The sequence below is a fragment of the Choristoneura fumiferana genome, chromosome 12 (assembly GCF_025370935.1).
Source record: "Choristoneura fumiferana chromosome 12, NRCan_CFum_1, whole genome shotgun sequence".
NCBI lineage: Eukaryota > Metazoa > Arthropoda > Insecta > Lepidoptera > Tortricidae > Choristoneura > Choristoneura fumiferana.
In genome coordinates, this window is record NC_133483.1 from 14,189,216 (window position 1) to 14,210,636 (window position 21,421).

Consider the following 21,421-nt stretch of genomic DNA (forward strand, 5'->3'; position numbering starts at 1 on the left):
GGCAGAACCATGACAGTGACGTTTATTTATGAAATAGGGGGAAAATGAGCAAGCAGATCGCCCGATGGTAAGCGATTACTGTCGTCCATGAACACCTGCAACACCAGAAAAGTCACAAGTGCGTTGGGCCTTTACGGCTACGGTTGTCCGTCCAACTTTACGAGTTCATTATGAAAGCCTTGTCAAGTAAGCCACACGAGCAAACACCCGTAACACAGAAAAACATATTTATTATAATTAGTACCTGGGCGACAGAGCTTTGCTCGGACTGAAACTCGGTAACAAACGTTTTCTCAGAGATAAGACCAAGCTAGATCGATTTTTCATCCCCAAAAACTCCTACATACCAAATTTCATCGAAATCGTTGGAGCCGTTTCTGAGATCCCCGAAATATATAATTATGTATTAAATTAACACAGAATTAATTAATTATGCACGATTTGGAGCGAGAAACCAAGATAAAAATAATCATAGCCTTTACGCGTTACCATAATTTGAACACAAGCGAAGCCGCAGGTTATCAATGATTTCGCCTGAGGTTTATCGTGTTTTGAGGATTGTTAATGAATAGTTTTCTTTACTTATTTTTTTTTTACTCAGGACTTGTTTGACAGTGGACAGAACAAATGTCAAAGTCAAATTGTTGATCAGGACCACCAACCCAGCAAATCTAATTATAAGACGGGAATACACTTGCTGACATTACAATATACTCTTTGACTTTTTTTTATTTTTTTTATTCGACTTGCTGGTAGCCAAGTGGTAGCCTAATATAGTCTCTTACTCTGGTAACATTACAAGAGTACTGAAGTTAAACAAAATCATTAATTAACATTACGAACATGGAAATAATCAAGGGTCTCGGCAGTGCCTCAGTATACACACTCTCATCTATGAGTGCCTCCGCTAGCGCCGCTAGGTCCACTAGTGTCCAGCACAGTCTCACGCTTTTCTGGAAGTGATTCATGGTATGTTGAAGTTAAAAGACTTAAAAAATTCAAAGTTTGACCACCTGTAACTTCGTTATGGATAAACATAAACGGATAAACCAAGAAAAATGAAAAATGTCCCTGTCCTGTCAAACCAAATCAGATGAACTGTCATCGTCATGTCAGATTCAATTCAATGGAATGGGGAAAATTCAGTCAGATCAGAAGTGTCAGAAATCAAAATATTATACAAAATGGCCCAACAAAGTGAAAATTTTGATTTTTCTGGTTTATTTAAGTTAGACGTCCTTGTACACCTTGATATTTCATCATATAGTTTTTATGAAGTTGGATTAAAAAAGTTTTTGGCTTTTTCCAGTGATAGAGAACTATTATTCTACTACATCAACCGCGAATCAGAACGTTTCGACAAAAATTTAGATTGGGATTTTTTGGATAATCCTATTTATTGTATGTGTTTCGAGCCTAGTGGCACCTGGGTACTAATCGTTAGCGAACAAAAAATCTTGCTTGTGCCATTCCTTCCTCAGTTTACACCTCAAGATGTGTTCGATTGCAAGTGGTCTCTATCCGGTGTCACCGTTCTGCCGCTGGCTAATATCCCAAAACCAACCTCCGTGGTGTGGTGGCTCACTAAAGAGTCTGAGAACATCATTATTATTGGATCCAAGGTGGGAACTGTTTGATCAAAAATACCTCAGTTTAGATTGGTTTTTTGGAATCTTTTTGTATTTTTTATTTCAATTCCAAATTTTTTGTTACTTTTACGGTCATCCCGTAAAACCTATATCAAAAATACAAACTGAATCTAGACAGTTAAGTCTAAATTCAATATGCTTTTACTTGCACAAATAAAATGAATGCGAACTCACCCCAAAGGTGTGTTTTATGTTACAGATTGGGACAGTGACCTTTTATTGCTTGGAATCAGAAAGTGTTGTTGGAGAATGTAAAGTATCCAGTGAAATTAAGGACTTGCAGATTTGTTTTGATGATTCACTGGACTTGCTAGCTCTATTGGTAAACTAATTTTATCTAACTCTGTTTGATTTCTATTAGCTGTTCATTTGCAATCAACTATTATAATATTTTATTCATGTGTTCATTCTTATTTATTGAGGTATATTGTTTTCAGATTTCCGGAGGTAAATCTCAACAATGGAAGTTGATTTTGGAACACAGGTCTTATGGCTACAACTGGCTCCAACAAAATAGAGCTCAAGTTGACAAAAGAGATGGTTTCATGTCTTATATAAAGCAGTTATCTAAGGATAAAATTACTCTTTTCACACAAAGCAGCAGTAAAGGTATACACTAAAACTTTTTGCCCTTATATGTACTTTGAAAAGTCAATAATAAAATAAATAAATATTATGGGACACTTGACACCAATTAACCTAGTCTCAAAGTAAGCAAAGCTTGTGTTATGGATACCATACAATGGATAAACATATTTATATAGGTAAAGACATACTTAAATACATATTAAACATCCAAGACTCAAGATCAAACAACTGGGTATTGAACCTGAGACACTTTAACCCTTGTCCAAGCCCTGCAAACTTAGATATGCTACCACAAAATGGATCACAGTTTTATGTAGTTAACCTAGGAGGGATTCATTTAAACTTCAATTGATTTTATACCATATTGTAAATTTAGCAAGGTCAAATATTTGTGTACATTTATGTGGTCTCCTATATGCACTATGGCTGGAAAAGGGTTAAGCGTCATAGTCAGGTTCACTAACCACTTGACTATCTGATTGTCAAATTCTAATACTGATGTTTTACTATATTGCCAGATGAAAATAAGTCTCATATGGTAGAATATGTATTGAAACCCACTGAGTATCTGCCATCATTTCGTAAAGGATCCAATAATTGGGCTTTATCGGCGCAATATGTAAATGGAAGACATTTTCTTTCTGCGTTTGAAATTAACGAGGGGACATTGATTGTAAGTCTTTGGTTTATAACTTACTAATTGTATGTTGTTTGTATATTCAGTAAGATTTAAATATGTATATACTGTTAAATTTTAGTTGGAAAGTCCAGAGGAAGAAACTCCATCGAGGACCCTTAGGCCTTGTATCAAGAAAGATGGGTTATATCTACAAGGATTATGGTCTCAAAGACTAATTTTTCTGTTGAGGAAAAATGAATTGGAAGTGCATAGTGCAAATTTTTCAGTTATACAAGTAAGTACAGGGCTTACTAAAGTCCAGCTACTTTATTACCTAATTTAACTCTATTCTGTATTGCTTAGAATTACATTAATGATAATGTCATAAGTATTTTGGTTTTAAACAAGGATGTTTATTCTACTACTAGTATAAGTGCCAACATTTGTCAATGTGTGCGTCATTTTCGTGCAGTGAGGGTTAGCAGCGCCAGCGGTGCGCCGCGCATGTACTCGCCAGCACCAGCAGGGCTACTACGAAACTCGAAACTCGAAGTTCGTATCATACCGTCCCTCTCGCTCTCGTATTAAATAGTATAACTGTCAGAGGGACCTCATGAGACGAACTTCGAGTTTCGTAGTAGCCCAGCAGTTGTAGGGTATACCGCTGCATATTCATTGCACGCCATAGTGCAAGTTATAGTTAGTGGTAGTTTCTGGTAATTATGTTGGTTCAAAAGTCAAAGTCAAAGTCAAAATATCCTTCAATTTAGGCTAACAAACACTTGTGAATGTCATAAAAAAACTACCACCGGTTCGGAAAAATTTCTGTTGAGAAGAATCTGGCAAGAAACAACTGCCAAACCTAAGGGTTCACGTTTCAAAGGCTACTACTGTTTACTTATATTTTTAACACGTTTCCAGGGAGAATCCCTTTTAGGCACAAAGAGGGATTTTACGGAACTCTGGGCGGCAGAGTTGATCGGCGATGTGCGCGGTGCCCATATTATGTCAGTCAAAGAGCCAGCTTCTGCGACGAACGGCTGGCGAGAACCTACGTTTATGTGCGACCTGCAATTGCCACGGTTTGCGCTCGACTCCTGCCTCGTTGTTACAACCCGTGGAGCTTATATCTTGAATACTGTGTAAGTTTTATGCTGTAGGAGATTATTCGTAATCATGTTTAATATAATAAACGTGTTTTCAGTTTTGGTATGCCCTTTGAAGTTGAAATGAAGCAGCTCAAGCTCTTTTTTTTTATTCTACCTGTATAATTGGCACATTTTGATTGTTCAGTATGGGCAAGTCTGAAGCTATAAGTAAGACATGCAAGGATCTATTCTTAGGAACCATTTCTTCGTTTTTAGTGACAGCAAAATCAGTATAATAAAGATAAAAAAAAAGTTTACTTGGTTTGACAATCTGTTTTTTATTTATTTGACTAGATGGAAAACAAGCAAGTGGGTCTCCCGATGGTAAGAGATCACCACCGCTAATAGACAACCGCAACACCAGGGGGATTGCAGATGCGTTGCCAACCCAGAGGCCTAAGATGGGATACCTGTAGTGCCAGTAATTTCACCGGCTGTCTCACTCTCCACCCCGAAACACAACAGTGCAAGCACTGCTACTTCACGGCAGGATTAGCGAGCAAGATGGTGGTAGCAATCCGGGCAAACAAATTGCAATCGGGTCCGGATGTATTGAAAAATTCCTTCTTTTTGGATATAATCAGTATATGTTACCAACAAACATGATATCAAAAATGAATGCTCAGTCGCATTGTACGAAGGCCTATAAAGCCTGACGACAGGTAATTTCGGTCCGTTGTTTATTTGTTTTTGTGGTTTGTCCCCGCAGTTCGGAGCCGTGCGAGTGGCTAGTGGGGCTCATAATGCGTGGCGGCGCGGGCGCGGAGCAACGCGCGGCTGCGCTGGCAGCGCCCGTCCCTACGCTACTGCGAGCCTCCGCCGACATGCTGCTATCGCGAGGAAACATAGCCGCTGCGCAGTACCTTTATTCGCTGTCTCAGGTGAAAACCTATTCACACTCGCCCGACACCGATTTTGTATTTTGCCAACAGCTTCACGTCCGGAAAAAATCGTGTCGGGTCTCGCTCGCCTATGAAGGAATAAAGCCTCTGGTTAGACCTATGGTCTCTCAGGCAGAGAATCGTGAGTTCAAATTCGGACTCGCATCAAAAGATGCGCAAAAGTTTTTCTAAAGTCATGTGCGAAATTACATTTGAAATGTACCACGAGCTTGACAGTGAAGGAAAACGTGAGAAAACCTTTACAAACCTGCGAAGCAATTCAATTCAATGGTATGTGTGAAGTGCCCAATCAGCACTGGGCTTGCGTGGGAACTACGACTAAGGTCTGTGCCCTGTAGTAGGATATATATAGGACGCTGTTATGCAATAGTGTGTCAACCCTGATTAATTCTGCAATGTCAACCCTTAGAAAATAATTTTAACAGTTGACATTGTATTGGAAAATGACAGTGGGTTAACTCAGTATTGCAAAACAGCGTCCAATTATATGCCGCGATGTGATAGAAAGTTCGTTTTCAGAGTCAGCCAGATGGCTGGGTGGCGCGTCTAGGTGTCTTCGGACGCCTGCACGAGCTGTCCATGTACAAACACGTGGGCAACGTCGGCAGCCTCGGCTCCGGGGCCATCGCGATCAAGATGCTTGCGATGCTGCTCAAAATGGGCACCAACTCGGAGGAGAGCTTTGATATGTGAGTTTTCGTGCCTAAAAGCGGGTATACATAGGGACTATACAATATTATACAGTTGGGTGGATCAACTATTTCTTGTTGTTATTCTGTCCCGTCGGCGAGGGGTCAAAAGTAGGACAGTTTAATACGCAACGAGGGACAACAAAGTTGATCGACCCAATTACGCTTTATTGAACACCAACACATTGTAAGCATAGTCAAAATACCACAAACGGGACTTATCACGCTAACACACACGAGTAATATTTACCTCGACGTGGTCATGAGTAGACTGAGGTGTGGGGTGTCAAGTCTGCCTAGCAGCGCGGGTCCTTCGAACTACCCGCACTTGATCACAAATAGTACTGGCACTCGTATCACGAACTACCCGCACTGGGTCATTTTTATTTGTCACCCCATCACACTGACAAACAACACTAACAACGTCCGATCGCCCCTCAGAACATTCATCTCGAGGGCGACACTTAGCGTGATAAAGTCCCGTTTGTGGTATTTTGACATAGTAAGCAATACAGAAAACAGGTATATAGAATTTTTCCAAGGTAAGCAATATGCGGCCTCATCGCTTCAGAGCGTTCTCTTTCAGGCAACGTTTATAATAGACAGAAGTAAGGAATAAATGTGGGCTAATTGACAGCCGAAATATCGCTAGATGGCGTTATCGATCGTGAGGTTTTTTTGACGTTACCTAACCTCAAATTTTATAGGCACACCTATGGCGATTTTGGCATTTTTAGCATTAAGATAAGCATTTACATTCAGAAAGTATTATTTGGTAAACTGGACCTGATGACGAAGACCATAGATGGCCAATGGAACTCGTCAAAGCTAATTGATGCTCGCGCGTCTATAAATGATCATGATTAATATACCTAGATAAGCGACTAAGAAGAAGCTTTAAGTTAATGATTCTTTCGAACTGATTTGATACTGAAGCCGCAAGGTAGGCAACGGCACTCGGTTATAAAACAACGTAACTAAACCGTGTTTGGGCTTAATGGAATCGTTGTGAGATACACTTTGGCTATGAATCACTAAAAAGTGAGAAATAAAGTTTTTTTTTTAACAAAAATAGTAAAGCCGACTCCAAAAACCTTGAAAATATTTTTCCCGGTACCTACTAACTCGAAGTTGGTGACCCAGCACCCAGGGATTGAATGAAACCCATAGTATGCAGCTGAGGTAGACGACGATTGTTCCACTCCTGCTGGCTCGTGCTGAGGCACCGACTTCGAGCTAGTAGGTACCCAGAAAAATAATTTCAAGGTTTTTATGGTCTGTTTAAATTTTTTAAAATTTTTAATGGAAAAAAAAATCGTCATTTGTAAACCGATTTGCTAAATACTGTTTGTACTTGTAAGGATTCAGAAGTAGAAGGATCTTGGAAGGTTCCAAACTGGTCTCGTATGAATGTCACCAAAATCGATTGATCAATTTTAATTAAATTTACATTTGAAGTCAATTGATGTTTTTATTTTTGGAAAATGGTGTATCAGTAGTTATCGCGCACGAAATAACTGTCGTCGAATGTAGCATGAGCCTTTTTTTGTAGGGACGCCAAGTTCACAACCTTAACAGCAGTGGAACTAACGGAGTTGACCGCAATTGCCGCGGCGATAGGCCTTTGGGACCTGGTACCAGTCTTCAGCACCCACTGCGGACACCCCAACTTGATTCTAGCTGCACTCAAATCCAAGAGTGACATCTGCCGAGGAGCTATCAGCTGTCTCCTTCAGCAGCGGTACATCGTGCCGCTGCTGCTCGAAGAAAATGCCCAATGGCTTTTTGACTTCTTAACAGATAACTGCAGAAAATTCGACACTAGGATTCTAAAGGTTTGTTTTAGTTAAATAATTAGGCTTTGCTCGCGTGAAAAATTAACGGGACGGCTATGCCATGTCAAGCAAAGTATTCTAAATATAGAAGGTAGAAAATTTTACTAAAAGAAGACTTCATTTTGGACTTCATATGGTAAAAAAACACCCATAATTTAACGATTTCGATCAAAAGACTCAATCATAAGGATTATGTTTTTTCCACATGACAGCATCTTAAACAAAAGAGAGACCATGAAATGTTACATTTATTTATAATATTTACTTTTTTACCGTTAGTATTAACGTTACGTTAGTTAGGATTTAACTTTTTGATGGTTTCAGTGCTTGTGTCTGTGGATGAATCCTATGCAAGATCAATTGAGACCCGTGATGCGAGACTTGTGTCAGGGTATATCAACTATTTATGTAAGTATTTAATGATAATTTGACTTGAATTGAAAAACAAACTAAGGGTGTTTTCAAACTGAATGTGGGTGATTAAGTGGTTGTCTAATTTACAAATTTAAATTGAGTTGTAGGTTTGTTCAGATTCAATTTTGTAGGTAATGAATAAAAAATTAAAATAAAGTCTATTTTCGCCTTCTTTGAGTGGTCGAATCCTATTGAAAATTGGTGTAAAAATGTAGAAGCTAAGCTTGTATTAAGGGCCCGATTGACGTACGAGTAAGTTCGCGTACATCTGGCTCGAAGAGCTTTTCCGCTCGTGTATGACTTAAATTCGCGAATTTGATCGAACTACAAAGCTCACCTGTAGCCACAAATTAAACGCAAATTTACTTATATGTCTATCTGCCACTAAAAAAATATTTGGAAATTTTTTTAGGCAACAAGAATGCTCCAGCTCATATCGACGTTCATGCATGTAGCGAGTACTATAGAGGCCCGCAATCCTTGCCCCGACATCTATTTGGAAATGACACAGCACGCGGAGACTTGGAAGAACCAGTTCACTCCGCGAAGAACTCTGAGCTGCGGGCTCGCGCATTGGGCTGTGGCTGATGAAGGGAATGCCAAAGTCATGATGACTGATACGCCAGTGAACACGGAGCTGATTGGAAGGGTCATTGACGTGGCTTGCGGCAGGCATCATACGCTTGTGCTGACTGAAAATGGGGTAAGTTACTGGTTTGTTCGTTTGTTTATAATTGTGATGCTGTCTTTGTTTATTTGGAGAAAACAATCACTAATACTGACTCATTATATTTATCAATGAGTATGATGGAGCAGAGAGTCAGTGTTGTTATATGATTCAATAATTTTACCAAACGATCGTTATTACGACTAATATTATATTACATATTTTTGCGGAGACCTCGTTTGTTTTGTTTTTGTTTTGTTTCACACAAACCTTGTCCTGACAATAACCAATATGGGTGCCGTCGTTCGGAAGTTATGCGCTTATACCTAGTGTCAAAATTAGACATTGTATTAAGAGCGTAAAGTAAAGTAAGCATGTAAGAGCGTAAGAGCGTTTATACCTGCTGATCTGGCAACGTTGCATTTTGGTTAGTTTTTCTCGATTATTTCATAAAAATTATGAAAATTAAAATTTTTGTCTGATAGAACAATTCTTAGTTAATGTCTCTACTCCAATAATTATTCGGTACAGACTTTTATTTTCTTTAAAAACCGGTTATAAACATTAATTCGTTTTTAAAGAATATAAAAGTCTATCACGAAGAATTATTGGAGTAGACGAAGAAATATTAACTTATATATTAAGAAGTGTTGTATCAGACAACATTATTAATTTTCATTAAATTTTTCCGGAATAATCGAGTAAAACTAACAAAAATGCAACGTTGCAAGCTCAGCTGGTATAAACGCTCTTAAGAACCACGGCACGCGTCATCGTGAATGACTATACCTATTCATACATTTCAGATAGTTTTTATTTTTTTATTTCTATCCAGTTTTTGTATTTATTTCTTTCTTCTTCAATTACTAGTTCGAAACGTTTTTATAGATTTACTCCGCGGGCGACAATTCTTATGGCCAGTTGGGTGTGGGGTCCCAGTGGGCGGGCGCGACAGGCGACGCGACGGCGTCCGGCGGAGCGTTGCTGCGCGCCGCGCTCAGTGGCACCGCGCCTTTAGCGGCCGTGGCGGCGGGGCATTACCACTCCGCTGCTGTCGATGTTGGCGGAAGGCTTTATACGTGGGGGTGAGTTGTAAAAAATAGACCTAACCCACTTAATTATCAGCCTGTATCAGTTTAAAATAAAAGAGAAGTTAGCCGTCATGTCGTATAAGGAGGTTAAGGAGGCAGCTTTGAGTAGAGAGAAGTGGAGACTCATTCATCGGCTACACCGACAAGTCTAACTCTGAAATAAGAATTACTGTTAGACATAGGCATATGCCATGCTATATTGTATTTCGATCCAATGTATGAAAAGTGTAAACAAAGACGCCATTTATCCGACCACAGCCATTCAATGATGTGAAAACCTAGAACCTATTGAAAAATAATTAATCTGTTCTGTAAATCGATCAATTTATTAATTGAATAGATCAAAGTATTTTCGTCTATTTTATTATTTACAATACTTGATTTCATTCTAAAGACTGTTTATTCGATTATAAAAGCAGTAACTATTTTTTAATTTTAAGGAAAGTAAATAAAAATCGCTTATTCATCCGCGCATTAATCGATTTTTAAAATGTAAAATTTTCCACCATCTCTACGCTACTCTATGCTACTACAGATTATACACATGTTTCAATCAAGAAATAACGTCAGATTTTGACGAAGACTTTTTCAAATGAAAAACAAATATTGAAATAAAGTGAATTTTGGTGAAAAGTGATTAGACATCTAGTTAAAAGACACGAATTATAGGCAGATAAATGTGTTATTGATTCGATCCAGTGAGTGTTTATACAAGAATTTTGATGAAATCGGTTTGTTTACACTTTTAATAAATTGGATAGGCATAACGTATACTGAGCTCGATCTTTAGCTCTCCTTCAATCCCTGGTCGCTGTCTTACAAATATCATCACCCCGTTTAACAACAGGGCGTCCTACATATTACGCTTTTCGTCATACCGTCCCTCCCTTCTCAGATTTTCATATAAACTTTACAAACCTTTAAAGCTATGTTATGCTATGTAGTTGTGGTAGCTTAGTGGTTTGGCCTCTCAAGAGGGGTGTGGGTTTGATCGTGCCTAGACTAACACTTTTGAATTTTTCGGAATTTGTTACATTAGAAATTTACCATGACCTGTGTGGTGAAGAAAAATGTTGTTTTATTGGTTTTATTCTTCACACACTCACTGTGTATACCCTAATGTTTGCATCACATTTCTGCTTAGGTGGGGCGTGCACGGTCAACTCGGACTTGGCAGCATTGATGACAAATGGACTCCGCAATTGGTAACCAAGTTTCAAGGCAGAAAGGTAAGACAATTTTATGACTAGTGCTTAGCATTTTCGTGGGCCAATTGATCATCAGCTCTTTTCAAGTTCATTCAAATCAACTGACAGAACGGGCCGAAAAAAAGTAAATAGCTATTGTCGTTTGAGAATACAAAACATCCAATTATTTTTTCACTGTACTATAAATTATTGTAAGTAGGTATGAGTAATTTTCGATGTGTTTTTGTGTGGGTGCGGGGCCCCTAGGCAGTTGCCTACTCTGCGTAATGGTATGTGTGTATGTATGTATGTAAACTCTTTATTGTATAAAAGAAAAGAAACAAACTACAACTGACAGACTTTGAGATACTTGTACAAAGGCGGACTTATCCCTAATGGTTAATCCGGCCCGGAACACGTATTCTCCCGTTAGGCTTTTAGGGGTGCACGGTGCGGGTCAAATCTTGCAAGTTGAATTTGATCCACTTCCAGTGGTCGGATTGACTTGAAATTGGGCATTCTTATGTCAATTTGGTGACAGTACAATAATCTAGTAGTGACATCCTCAACGGTTAGTGGCATCTACTTGAAATTTGGTACGGAAATATAGTTTGGATGACAATACAATTATGCCATAAAAAAGTACAGTCAGCAAAAAAGTTTGTAAGTATTCAAAAATGTTTTTTTTTTTACAGTAAACTTCTTTTCCGTCTTTCTCCAACATATATGAGTCTTTCCTAAATCGCAGGTATTACAAGTGGGTTGCGGCGCGTGTCACACCGTAGTTCTGATGAAAAACGGTGAGGTGTGGGCGATGGGGGCGGGCGTGTTCGGCCAGCTGGGCACCGGCGGCCGCGAGAAGAGTTCGCTGCCTGTACGCGTCGCTCTCACAGACCCCGTCGAGATGATAGCCGTCGGCTATTTCCACACTGTGAGTACTCGCCCTACTACGAAGTGCAAAATTCGAACTTCGTCTCTTGCCGTCTCGCTGACGCTTATATTTAGCACGAGAGTGAGAGGGACGGTGCGATACGAAATTTGAGTTTCGTAGTAGCCCCCCTGTTGTTGGGTTAATCAACTTTTTCTTGTTTGTTATTCTCTCCCGTTGACCCAAGAGACAACAGTGACAGTGTTTCTAAAAAAAACTGTTATATGCTACAACATGCTTAAGAAATAGTCCATAAAGTAATGGGAAACTACGACAAAAATGTACGCTCGATGACTTTTAACCGCAGAAAACATAGAAACTTATAGTTTTAAAGAGTTTTCCAGGAGACGTAACTTGGCAGCGAGGTGCAAGAAATGTTGAACCACCCTTTTAACAAAGGGGTGTTGCGGGTTCGCGATTTGGATTAGTATTAAATCCCAAAATTAAACAGATAAGATTAGGCTGCCTGTCCAATGGAGCGGAGCGAGGCAGCGGAGAGGTGAGCGAGATAAAAATACACCAATAGAATTGCATCTCCGCTCCTCTTCAGTGGAAATAGTAGAAGATCCGAACTTGAAAAGATCTTCACCGGTCTGATAATAGAATGAAATGTATTTTTATAATAAATTTAGTATTTTAGAAAACGTATTAGAAATGATTTTGCTAAAAAATCCTGGACAGTCAAGTTTTTTTTATTTTATTTTTAATGATTTTTAATTAAATGCAGACAACCCTATATCAACGTGTTCACAATAAAATGGCGCTTACGTTGATATACAATTTTTTCTATTATCTTATCAAGTGAAAGTAAATGACGTCGACATACCTGTTTAAGTTTATACCTGGCAACCCAGTAGTTCGTCCAGGTAAACAATAGCAAACCCAACGTCTACATATTCTATATGTATTATACTTTTAAGTTAATGTAAAATTGTCTTATAATCTCGATGATGCAACAAAAATTTATTAAAAATCTTTTTTTTTAATAATTAAAAATAGCCTGTCCAGGATTTTTTTAGCTAATCCATTTCTAATATATTTTCTAAAATACTAAATTTATTATAAAATACATTTCATTCTATTATCATACCGGTGAAGATCTTTTCAAGTTCGGATCTTAGACTAAAAGGGAGGGGCGAGGAAGAAGATTAGAGAAGAGGGGCGTAAAACGTGTGCGTGCGGGGAAGCGGGGCGGAGAAACGAGCGTGGGCAGGGAAACGGGGCAGCTCCGCTAATGAAAACAGCCAGCCATTTCGGACCGCAATACTTTTTCGTTTTGCTCTGTTATCTAGTCCCATGCCTCTGCAACTCCGCTCCACATTACTCCCTCGTTCCGGTCCAGTGGGCAGGCAGCCATTGAGTGGTAATGTGGCGGGTGTTCTCTCATATATGTAATTTTGACTCTCAGCTGGCGCTATCCAGCAAGCAGGAGCTGTGGTCATGGGGCGCCAGTCCGCAGCAAGTGCGGGCGCGGCACGCGCGGCGCTCGCCCCCGCCCCCCCGGACCCGCCGGCCCCGCGCAGGACCCGCACCTGGCGCCCGCCCGGCTGGATATACACCGCGTCGCCGCTCGCGTCACACACGTTAGTGGGGCCTATTGTACTAGCAGCTGGCTCTGTCTAGCAAGCAAGAGCTTTGGTGGCTGGTGTTTATAATTTATTCTGTTTTGTGTTTTCAGATGGCAGCTGGTTGGCATCATTCGTGCATCATCGACAGTGCTGGCACCATGTATACTTGGGGCTTGAATTTTGATGGGCAACTAGGTCAGTACTAATGTCCTATACTACTTTTCATGGTAGGTACTTCATCTAGTCAGTCGTTTTGTATGGTAGACCAGTTAACATCGTCCAACTTTTTGTACCCAGACGTCAACTTTTTCATATAAAACAACAATATCAAGTACAAGTTTCATATTCAAGTACGTTTTAAGTATGACAGCTATGACGAGTTTTATTTAAAAAATTTGACAGGAAAAAACTTTTCTCTAATTTTACTGTATCAAATTATTGTACACGCACGAAAAATTTACAAAAAATAATTACAGTTTGATACAGTCGAGTTCTTATTTTATTTATTTTTATTTATTGGTAAAAACTATGTTCACGTGGCATGACAGTTTACACTAATGCACACGAAAACGAAATCTATTATTTAAACTTACACTGAACATACTAACTAAACTTAGGTTTAAACTTATTATAATAATAACAGGTTCAAATTGGGACAGTCGAAATCCTATCATCTAAAAACTCACAAAACCGCAAGCATTCAGCACGCACAGCCGTCCATCTCCACGCTAGCAGGTCGCACTCAGGTGTCGATGCCAGCAACGCGTTAAGCTGTGTTAGGACACGGAGTAAAGGCGAGTTCCTACGTGACACCGTACGCGCCGCCGGCACTGCCAGCAAATCGCGCCGTCGTGGCCTGAGCCTTATTTTCGGAATATCCGGGGCATACAACCTCACAAGTTGAGCCACCAGCTCGGGACAGTCCGACTCACCCCGCAGAACCTGACATGCAAATATGAGTAACCCGCAATTCCGCCTCACCTCTAGAGAGTTGAAACGAGAGTCCCAAGAAGGTAATTTGTCGGGTATAAGAATGGGTAGTGTCCAAACTTTTTCTTATATAAAAACCTAAGGAAAGCTTTTTGGACCTTCTCCAGAAGTAAGGAGTACGCAGATTCATGCGGGTGCCAAATAATTGACGAAGCCTCCAGTTTGCTCCTAACTAACGCATTGTAAACAAGTTTTATAGCTCCAGCATCATTAAAATCTCGTACATTACGAATAACGAAGCCCAGTCTCCGGAAACAGTTGGAAGATAGCTCCGCAATGTGGTCATGGAAGGTAAGACAGGTATCGAATAGCACACCCAGATCTTTAATTGAACTCACGCGGTCAATGGGCTCCGACCCCAATACGTACTGAGCATGTAACGGGGCGCGTGCACGACTGAAAGTGCATACCGAACATTTGGCTGAATTGAAAAGAAGCCTGTTCTCTACACTCCACCGGAAAACCGAGTCAATATCTCTCTGCAAAGAGTCACAGTCGCCCCTCTGCTGCACACCGTAAACCAGCTTTAGGTCATCGGCGTAAAGAAGGCACTGTGCCGATTCAAGAACCGAGGCAAGGTCATTAACCATAATCCCGAATAGAAATGGCCCCAGTATAGAGCCCTGACTTACGCCAGACCTAGTGTGATACGGCGCCGAAACGAAGCACCCATGTCTTACATACTGCTGTCGATCTCGTAGATAACTAGCGAAGAATGACAATAGTTTGGGAGTAAAACCAATCTTTTCAAGTTTAAGCATTAACACATCATTATCCACGCGATCGAATGCCTTCTTGAAGTCGAAATAAATAACATCAACCTGTATGCCCCTATCAAGATGCTCCGAGATGATGTCAACCAGGATAAGCAGATTCGTATCGACAGAGCGCTTCGACCTAAATCCATGCTGAGCATCACTCAAGAATGGCCTGACCTGTGCAGACAGAGCTCTATGAATTATGGCTTCGAATAACTTCGCTGGAGTGGATAATACAGCTATAGGTCTATGATTTTCCACCACAGTACCGTCACCAGCCTTCGGAATTGGTCTCACTCTAGAGATCTTCCAGAGGCGCGGGTAGGTGCCAGATGCAAGAGCCAAGTTAAACAGGTGAAGTAAGGGCAATTTGAAATAGTCCACACATCCCTTCACTATATATGCCGGCAAATTATCAGGCCCAACCGAACAACTTGCTTTAAGACGTTTTATGCCTATCTCAACTTCTTCCATTGTTATAGACGTTATGTTAACATAGTTGGAAACAAGGTTATGTCCACTACAACCTCGAGCATTCGGGTCCAGAGAAGGAACATTCGGCAAGAAAACCTCCGAGAAGAACGTAGCAAACGCGGTGGCTGCACCCTCACCAACGTATTCCTTACCGTCAAAAGTCACTCGAGGTACAAATCCACCCTTCGATTTTAGATTATGCACGTGCTGCCAAAACGCTTTTGGATTATCTTTCACACTAGCCTGGATTCGATCAAGATAGCTACTATAGGCCGACGATATCCGCCTTTTCACATCGGCCCTTATTTTTGAGAATTCGTCATAAATAAACCTATTTTTAGTCAATTTCCATTTCCGATGCAGTTCACCTTTGCGTTTAAATCTTTTATCAAATCTGCAGTGAACCAAACCGGATAGGATCTGCTGAGACCTCTTGATCTACTCTTTCTAGGTATACACTTGTCAAATATGTCATAAATAATATTATAAAACTGTTCCACAGCAATGTCGACATTCACAGCACTAAGAACTTCATGCCAATTCGATTTAGTCACAAGTTCATAAAGAAGTTCATAATTGCCTTTACTAAAGTTCCAGTCCCGCTGCATGTCGACATTGCTGGGCTCCAATCGTTCCGTAGACAATCGTTGGGCAGCATAATCCATAGGAATAGAGATCTCTAAAGGTGGGTGGAACCCATCAGTCTTCGGAACCAGCCCGCTACTCATTTCTGAGACAACAATACCGCATGTGCACTCAGACACCAATACGACATCCAATTTACCACCATGTACATTAATTACTTCATTCATCTCAATCAAATTACACACAGTTAAAAAATAAGAATAGTAGTTTAAAATATTCCGAGATTTATAAACTAGGTTCAAGTTCAGGTCACCAACTATTATGACTGCACTCTTCAGTTTATCTGCTACTGATTCCACTTTCTGAAACCATCTCATATAAGTTTCATCAGAAGCACTAGGTGGGATGTATACCACGCACATATAGTATGTAAAACGCTCCACAACGAATGACACCCATAAGTCTTCACCAGTTGATGTCTCGAAGTCGCAGAGACGCCGCAAGGTGATACCGGGACGCGCCGCCAACAGTACACCACCACCCGCGCACCAGTGGCTCGGTCACGGCGCATCACTGCCCAGCCGCCACATACAAGCTCCGAGTCATAGACAGCTTCAGTGAGGAATGACTCGGTCACAGCAACCACGTCGCACTCAAGAGACAGAAGATTTTGTTTAAAATAATTAAGTCTTGTATTGAGGCCTCTCACATTCTGGTACACAATATCAGAGCAATACCCGCTTACTGCTGACGTTTCGACCACGCCGAGGCTGCGCCGCTATCTTGTGGTCTCCGAAATAACCACGCCTTAACTCGCGCATTTTCAGGCCAAACTTCCGGGGACAGACACTTCTCATAAAGTTCACAGGGAACACCAATCTTATATGATTTATAGTCGCCCCTTTGAGCTGCTTCAACTGTAAACCCTTTCCCAGGGCATAGAGTTGGCATATAAGACGTATATCGTCCACTCCTGACATCATGTTCCAGAGTGCACATACTTGCGAATCTCAACAGCCTTGAGCGAGTAACTTCCGGACCACAGTACACCGCACAGAAGACAATCGTATTTTCCGGTTTCGGACTTCTTGCCATACGTCAGCTACGGATTCATCACCATCCGTGGCAGCATTCTCAGACCGCCCTGAACCATTACCCGCCGACTTCCCAGCATCAGTCTCCTCATGCAAATTACCACCTACGGCCTCTTTATCAGACTTATCTAGTTTCCCTTTAGACCTCACAGGCTGCTTCCGAATCCTTTCTTCTAAAGGGAGGGGCAGAGGAAGAAGATTAGAGAAGAGGGGCGTAAAACGTGTGCGTGCGGGGAAGCGGGGCGGAGAAACGAGCGTGGGCAGGGAAACGGGGCAGCTCAGCTAATGAAAACAGCCAGCCATTTCGGACCGCAATACTTTTTCGTTTTGCTCTGTTATCTAGTCCCATGCCTCTGCAACTCCGCTCCACATTACTCCCTCGTTCCGGTCCAGTGGGCAGGCAGCCATTGAGTGGTAATGTGGCGGGTGTTCTCTCATATATGTAATTTTGACTCTCAGCTGGCGCTATCCAGCAAGCAGGAGCTGTGGTCATGGGGCGCCAGTCCGCAGCAAGTGCGGGCGCGGCACGCGCGGCGCTCGCCCCCCGCCCCCCCGGACCCCGCCGGCCCCGCGCAGGACCCGCACCTGGCGCCCGCCCGGCTGGATATACACCGCGTCGCCGCTCGCGTCACACACGTTAGTGGGGCCTATTGTACTAGCAGCTGGCTCTGTCTAGCAAGCAAGAGCTTTGGTGGCTGGTGTTTATAAGGATACAGATTTATTCTGTTTTGTTTTTTCAGATGGCAGCTGGTTGGCATCATTCGTGCATCATCGACAGTGCTGGCACCATGTATACTTGGGGCTTGAATTTTGACGGGCAACTAGGTCAGTACTAATGTCCTATACTACTTTTCATGGTAGGTACTTCATCTAGTCAGTCGTTTTGTATGGTAGACCAGTTAACATCGTCCAACTTTTTGTACCCAGACGTCAACTTTTTCATATAAAACAACAATATCAAGTACAAGTTTCATATTCAAGTACGTTTTAAGTATGACAGCTATGACGAGTTTTATTTAAAAAATTTGACAGGAAAAAACTTTTCTCTAATTTTACTGTATCAAATTATTGTACACGCACGAAAAATTTACAAAAAATAATTACAGTTTGATACAGTCGAGTTCTTATACTTCTGAGCAAAAATTTTATCAAAAATATCGAGGGTTCCCTGGTCAAACCTAATAACTCGATCTAATAAATAAAATAATTCATAAAAAAATCGAATTTAAACTTCTACATTTAGTGTTCTTTTTTCAACAGTCAATTATTTCGACTTATCGGGTTTGAACAGGGAGCCCTCGATATGTGGACACGACTCTACTGCTTTTTTGATGTTTATTTTTCCTGTGCACGCTAGCATTTCTTACACCCATCTCTATTAAGCTTTTATTACTCTATTAATTGACTGTCTAAAACAGGAAGTGGCGATAGAAAACAAATCCAAGTGCCTACAGAAGTCCGCATCAAGACAGACTCGCAGCCCGATAACGCTAAGGAGGCGAAGACGCCGGAAACTCCAAAAGACGGCGAGGGGCGGTCCAGGGCGCTCGCGGCTTGCGGCGGCGACTTTACGGTGTACATTGACGACGACGGACGGATTTATGCCACTGGCAACCTGCACTTACATGTAAGTTTATCCCAGGATCTTTGTTTTTTTATATGATAGGAGGAGAATGAGTTAGCGGCTCACCTGTTAAGTTGAAATATTGATGCGTTGCCGGCCCTTTGAGAAAAGGCTCGTTTTTTTTAAGATTCCCTAGTTGTACCGCACCACCCTTACTTAAAGCATCTTTTGAGCGTATACTCGTAAATGATATGAATAAAAATTACAATAAATAAAAAAAAAATATTATGAATGTTATTAATTATTTAAGAAAGCCCAGATCTTAAATCAGCATGTAATCTAAATTAAACCTTGATGCGCACCGATTAGAGTGATTATTAATTTTGAGATGTAGGTATGAGCTTTTTCAAAGTAGTGACGATATGGCTTCCAGTTCCCCTCTGCAACTGGTACTACCTATTCAACCAGGCGTCGCTATTGAAATATGCCACTTTGGCGGCGAAAAACTAATACATTTTTAGTACATTTTTGAGTTCAATAGCAACTTTTTTGCTCCACAGAACAATAACGAAAAAGAAAAAGGCACCAACCGCGTAATAATGATGAAAACTACAAAACGCGTTATCAAAATACCGGCCAGCCGTTCGAACAACAAATTCCTGTTCCAGCCCATCGATAGAATCGATATTATGTTCCCATTCGATATAGAGGGCTCATCTAGAAAGCCGATCGAACCCTGTCTAAATCCACTCGCGTCGTTTAAAGACTTCAAGAAGAAATCGTGGGCTGATGACATCATCTTGCTACTAAAAGAATTCATAAATGAAGACGTTTTAGCCAACAATTTTAACATGGCAGCTAAGTTGGCTTATCACAACAAAAAATACTCTGAATGTTTGAGACTTTTGTTAGAAAATTTGAAATGCAGTCCACAGGAAGATCGTTTCTATCTCACTCACACTGAAGTGGAGACTACTGCAGATTCGAACGCAGATGTTAAATATCCGCATAAGAAAGACGAACTCAAAATTGTCGTTACTAATATTATGTCAAAGAGAATCAAGGACATATCACTCACAATACTCAACGAAGAACCGTATCCAGAAGTAAACCTTGCTTTATTCCAGACTTTACCTTGTTGTTGCGACGAAATCAAATACATACCAAAGATATCAGTTCCCGCATCTACCACGACAATCACAGAAACGAATCTATCTGTAAAGGCAGCTAGTGTAATTGATAGATGCATCAGTATCTTCCCCGTTGATACAGATTTGTGGGAGATTTGCTTCCGTCTCTCAAAGAACTTTTACTTAGAAAATAACTTGTCTGTAGCAGATTTGGAAGTAGTATTGCGCAAGTACATGGAGTCTAATGCCACGACAATGGCCGGCGCTATAATGTACTCTAATGATTGTGCGCAATACAGTCAGATTTTAACGCCTAAATTCTATTTGAACATGTGCAGTGAAGTACTTGACACATGGGGTTGAACAAATGGTAAGAAATTTATTTGAGATGTTCTTGGATACCCCTAGGCCCATAATAATTATCGTGCTGGCCAGTGTTTTGACGCCGAAATTCTATTTGAACATGTGGAGTGAAGTGCTTGACACTTCTGGTTGACGTAATGCTTAGGGATTTATTCAAGATTGTCTTGGCTTAGATAACCTATTATAATTATCCTGATAGCCTAGATTTTGACGCGGAATTTCTATTTGGTCACGTGTAGCGAAATACTTGACACTTGAGGTTGAGGTAATGATAAGGGTATATTCGAGATTGTCTTGGATTAGGGACCTTTAATAAACATCCTGGTGGCCTAGATTTTGACGCTAACATTCTATTTGAGGATGTGCAGCGAAGTTCTGGACACTTGGGGTTGCAGTAATGAATGATAAGAGATTTACTTATTCGAGGTTCTCTTGGATTAGGGATTATTGTTATTATTAATTATCCAGACGGCTTTGCTCCAGGCGGCCTAGGAGAGGACTCTTATTTTAGATAAATATATGTAAGAAATCCTAGTCTTTCAGACGTTATGAACTAACATTATTATACTTATTCATGATGACGACAGAGTTTTAGGTTAGCGTGTTTTTAGAAATGAAATCTGTCCACTTGAATGTGATATACTGTATTTTATGACATCTTCATAGAGCTTATTTATACATGCAATAGATAAACATACCATTTTGTTTTTAATTTATAGTTATATACAATGGTTATTTTATCAACATGTTTGGTTAAATTATCGGTTGTTGGTGTGTTAGGACATGTAGTTATTAATCATAAATTGCAACTTATTTAAGAAATGAATAATTTAAATTGTTGCTCACCCGTGTAAATGCCTTTGTTGCGGTTTTATCTAGTCATTTTTTTCTATTCTCCAATATGAAATTGTGCTTTAAAACGTTAGGAGATTTTAATATTTGTAAGTTACCCTTGTTTTTACCAAACTACCCCCAGGATGAAGTTTTTTTTTATTAATCTAGTTTAGTCTAATATATTATGATATGAATGACGTTATAATCCATTATGATTTTATAAATTAATAGTAAATTGATGTTAATTTGCTGTCTCAAATAAACTATCATATGCATCGAGGGAGTATATTATTTTCATTATAAAAACGAAATAGTAATGTTTTAAAGTAAAATAAATAAAACAA

At 40.3% G+C, this 21,421-nt stretch overlaps 1 protein-coding gene across 1 annotated transcript; it reads left to right on the forward strand.

Annotated features, from left to right (window-relative positions):
- Positions 1-1,106: 1,106 nt before the first annotated feature.
- Positions 1,107-21,356, forward strand: LOC141433416 (uncharacterized). Its single transcript, XM_074095447.1, has 18 exons — positions 1,107-1,622; positions 1,849-1,971; positions 2,087-2,258; positions 2,756-2,910; positions 2,996-3,151; positions 3,778-3,998; positions 4,714-4,885; positions 5,426-5,595; positions 7,148-7,430; positions 7,755-7,838; positions 8,257-8,547; positions 9,400-9,596; positions 10,747-10,831; positions 11,538-11,720; positions 17,646-17,822; positions 17,927-18,011; positions 18,605-18,813; positions 19,311-21,356. The coding sequence occupies exons 1-18, from the start codon at positions 1,110-1,112 to the stop codon at positions 20,241-20,243; spliced, it is 4,209 nt and encodes a 1,402-aa protein (XP_073951548.1). The 5' UTR covers positions 1,107-1,109; the 3' UTR covers positions 20,244-21,356.
- Positions 21,357-21,421: the final 65 nt, after the last annotated feature.

What these genes read in the sequence shown, in the direction of transcription:
- LOC141433416 (XM_074095447.1), top strand. Translation starts at nt 1,110, where the DNA reads ATGTCAGATTCAATTCAATGGAATGGGGAAAATTCAGTCAGATCAGAA. An exon ending in CACACAAAGCAGCAGTAAAG is followed by an intron (nt 2,259 to 2,755) that starts GTATACACTAAA and finishes CTATATTGCCAG; the next exon opens with ATGAAAATAAGTCTCATATG. An exon ending in GCTTATATCTTGAATACTGT is followed by an intron (nt 3,999 to 4,713) that starts GTAAGTTTTATG and finishes TTGTCCCCGCAG; the next exon opens with TTCGGAGCCGTGCGAGTGGC.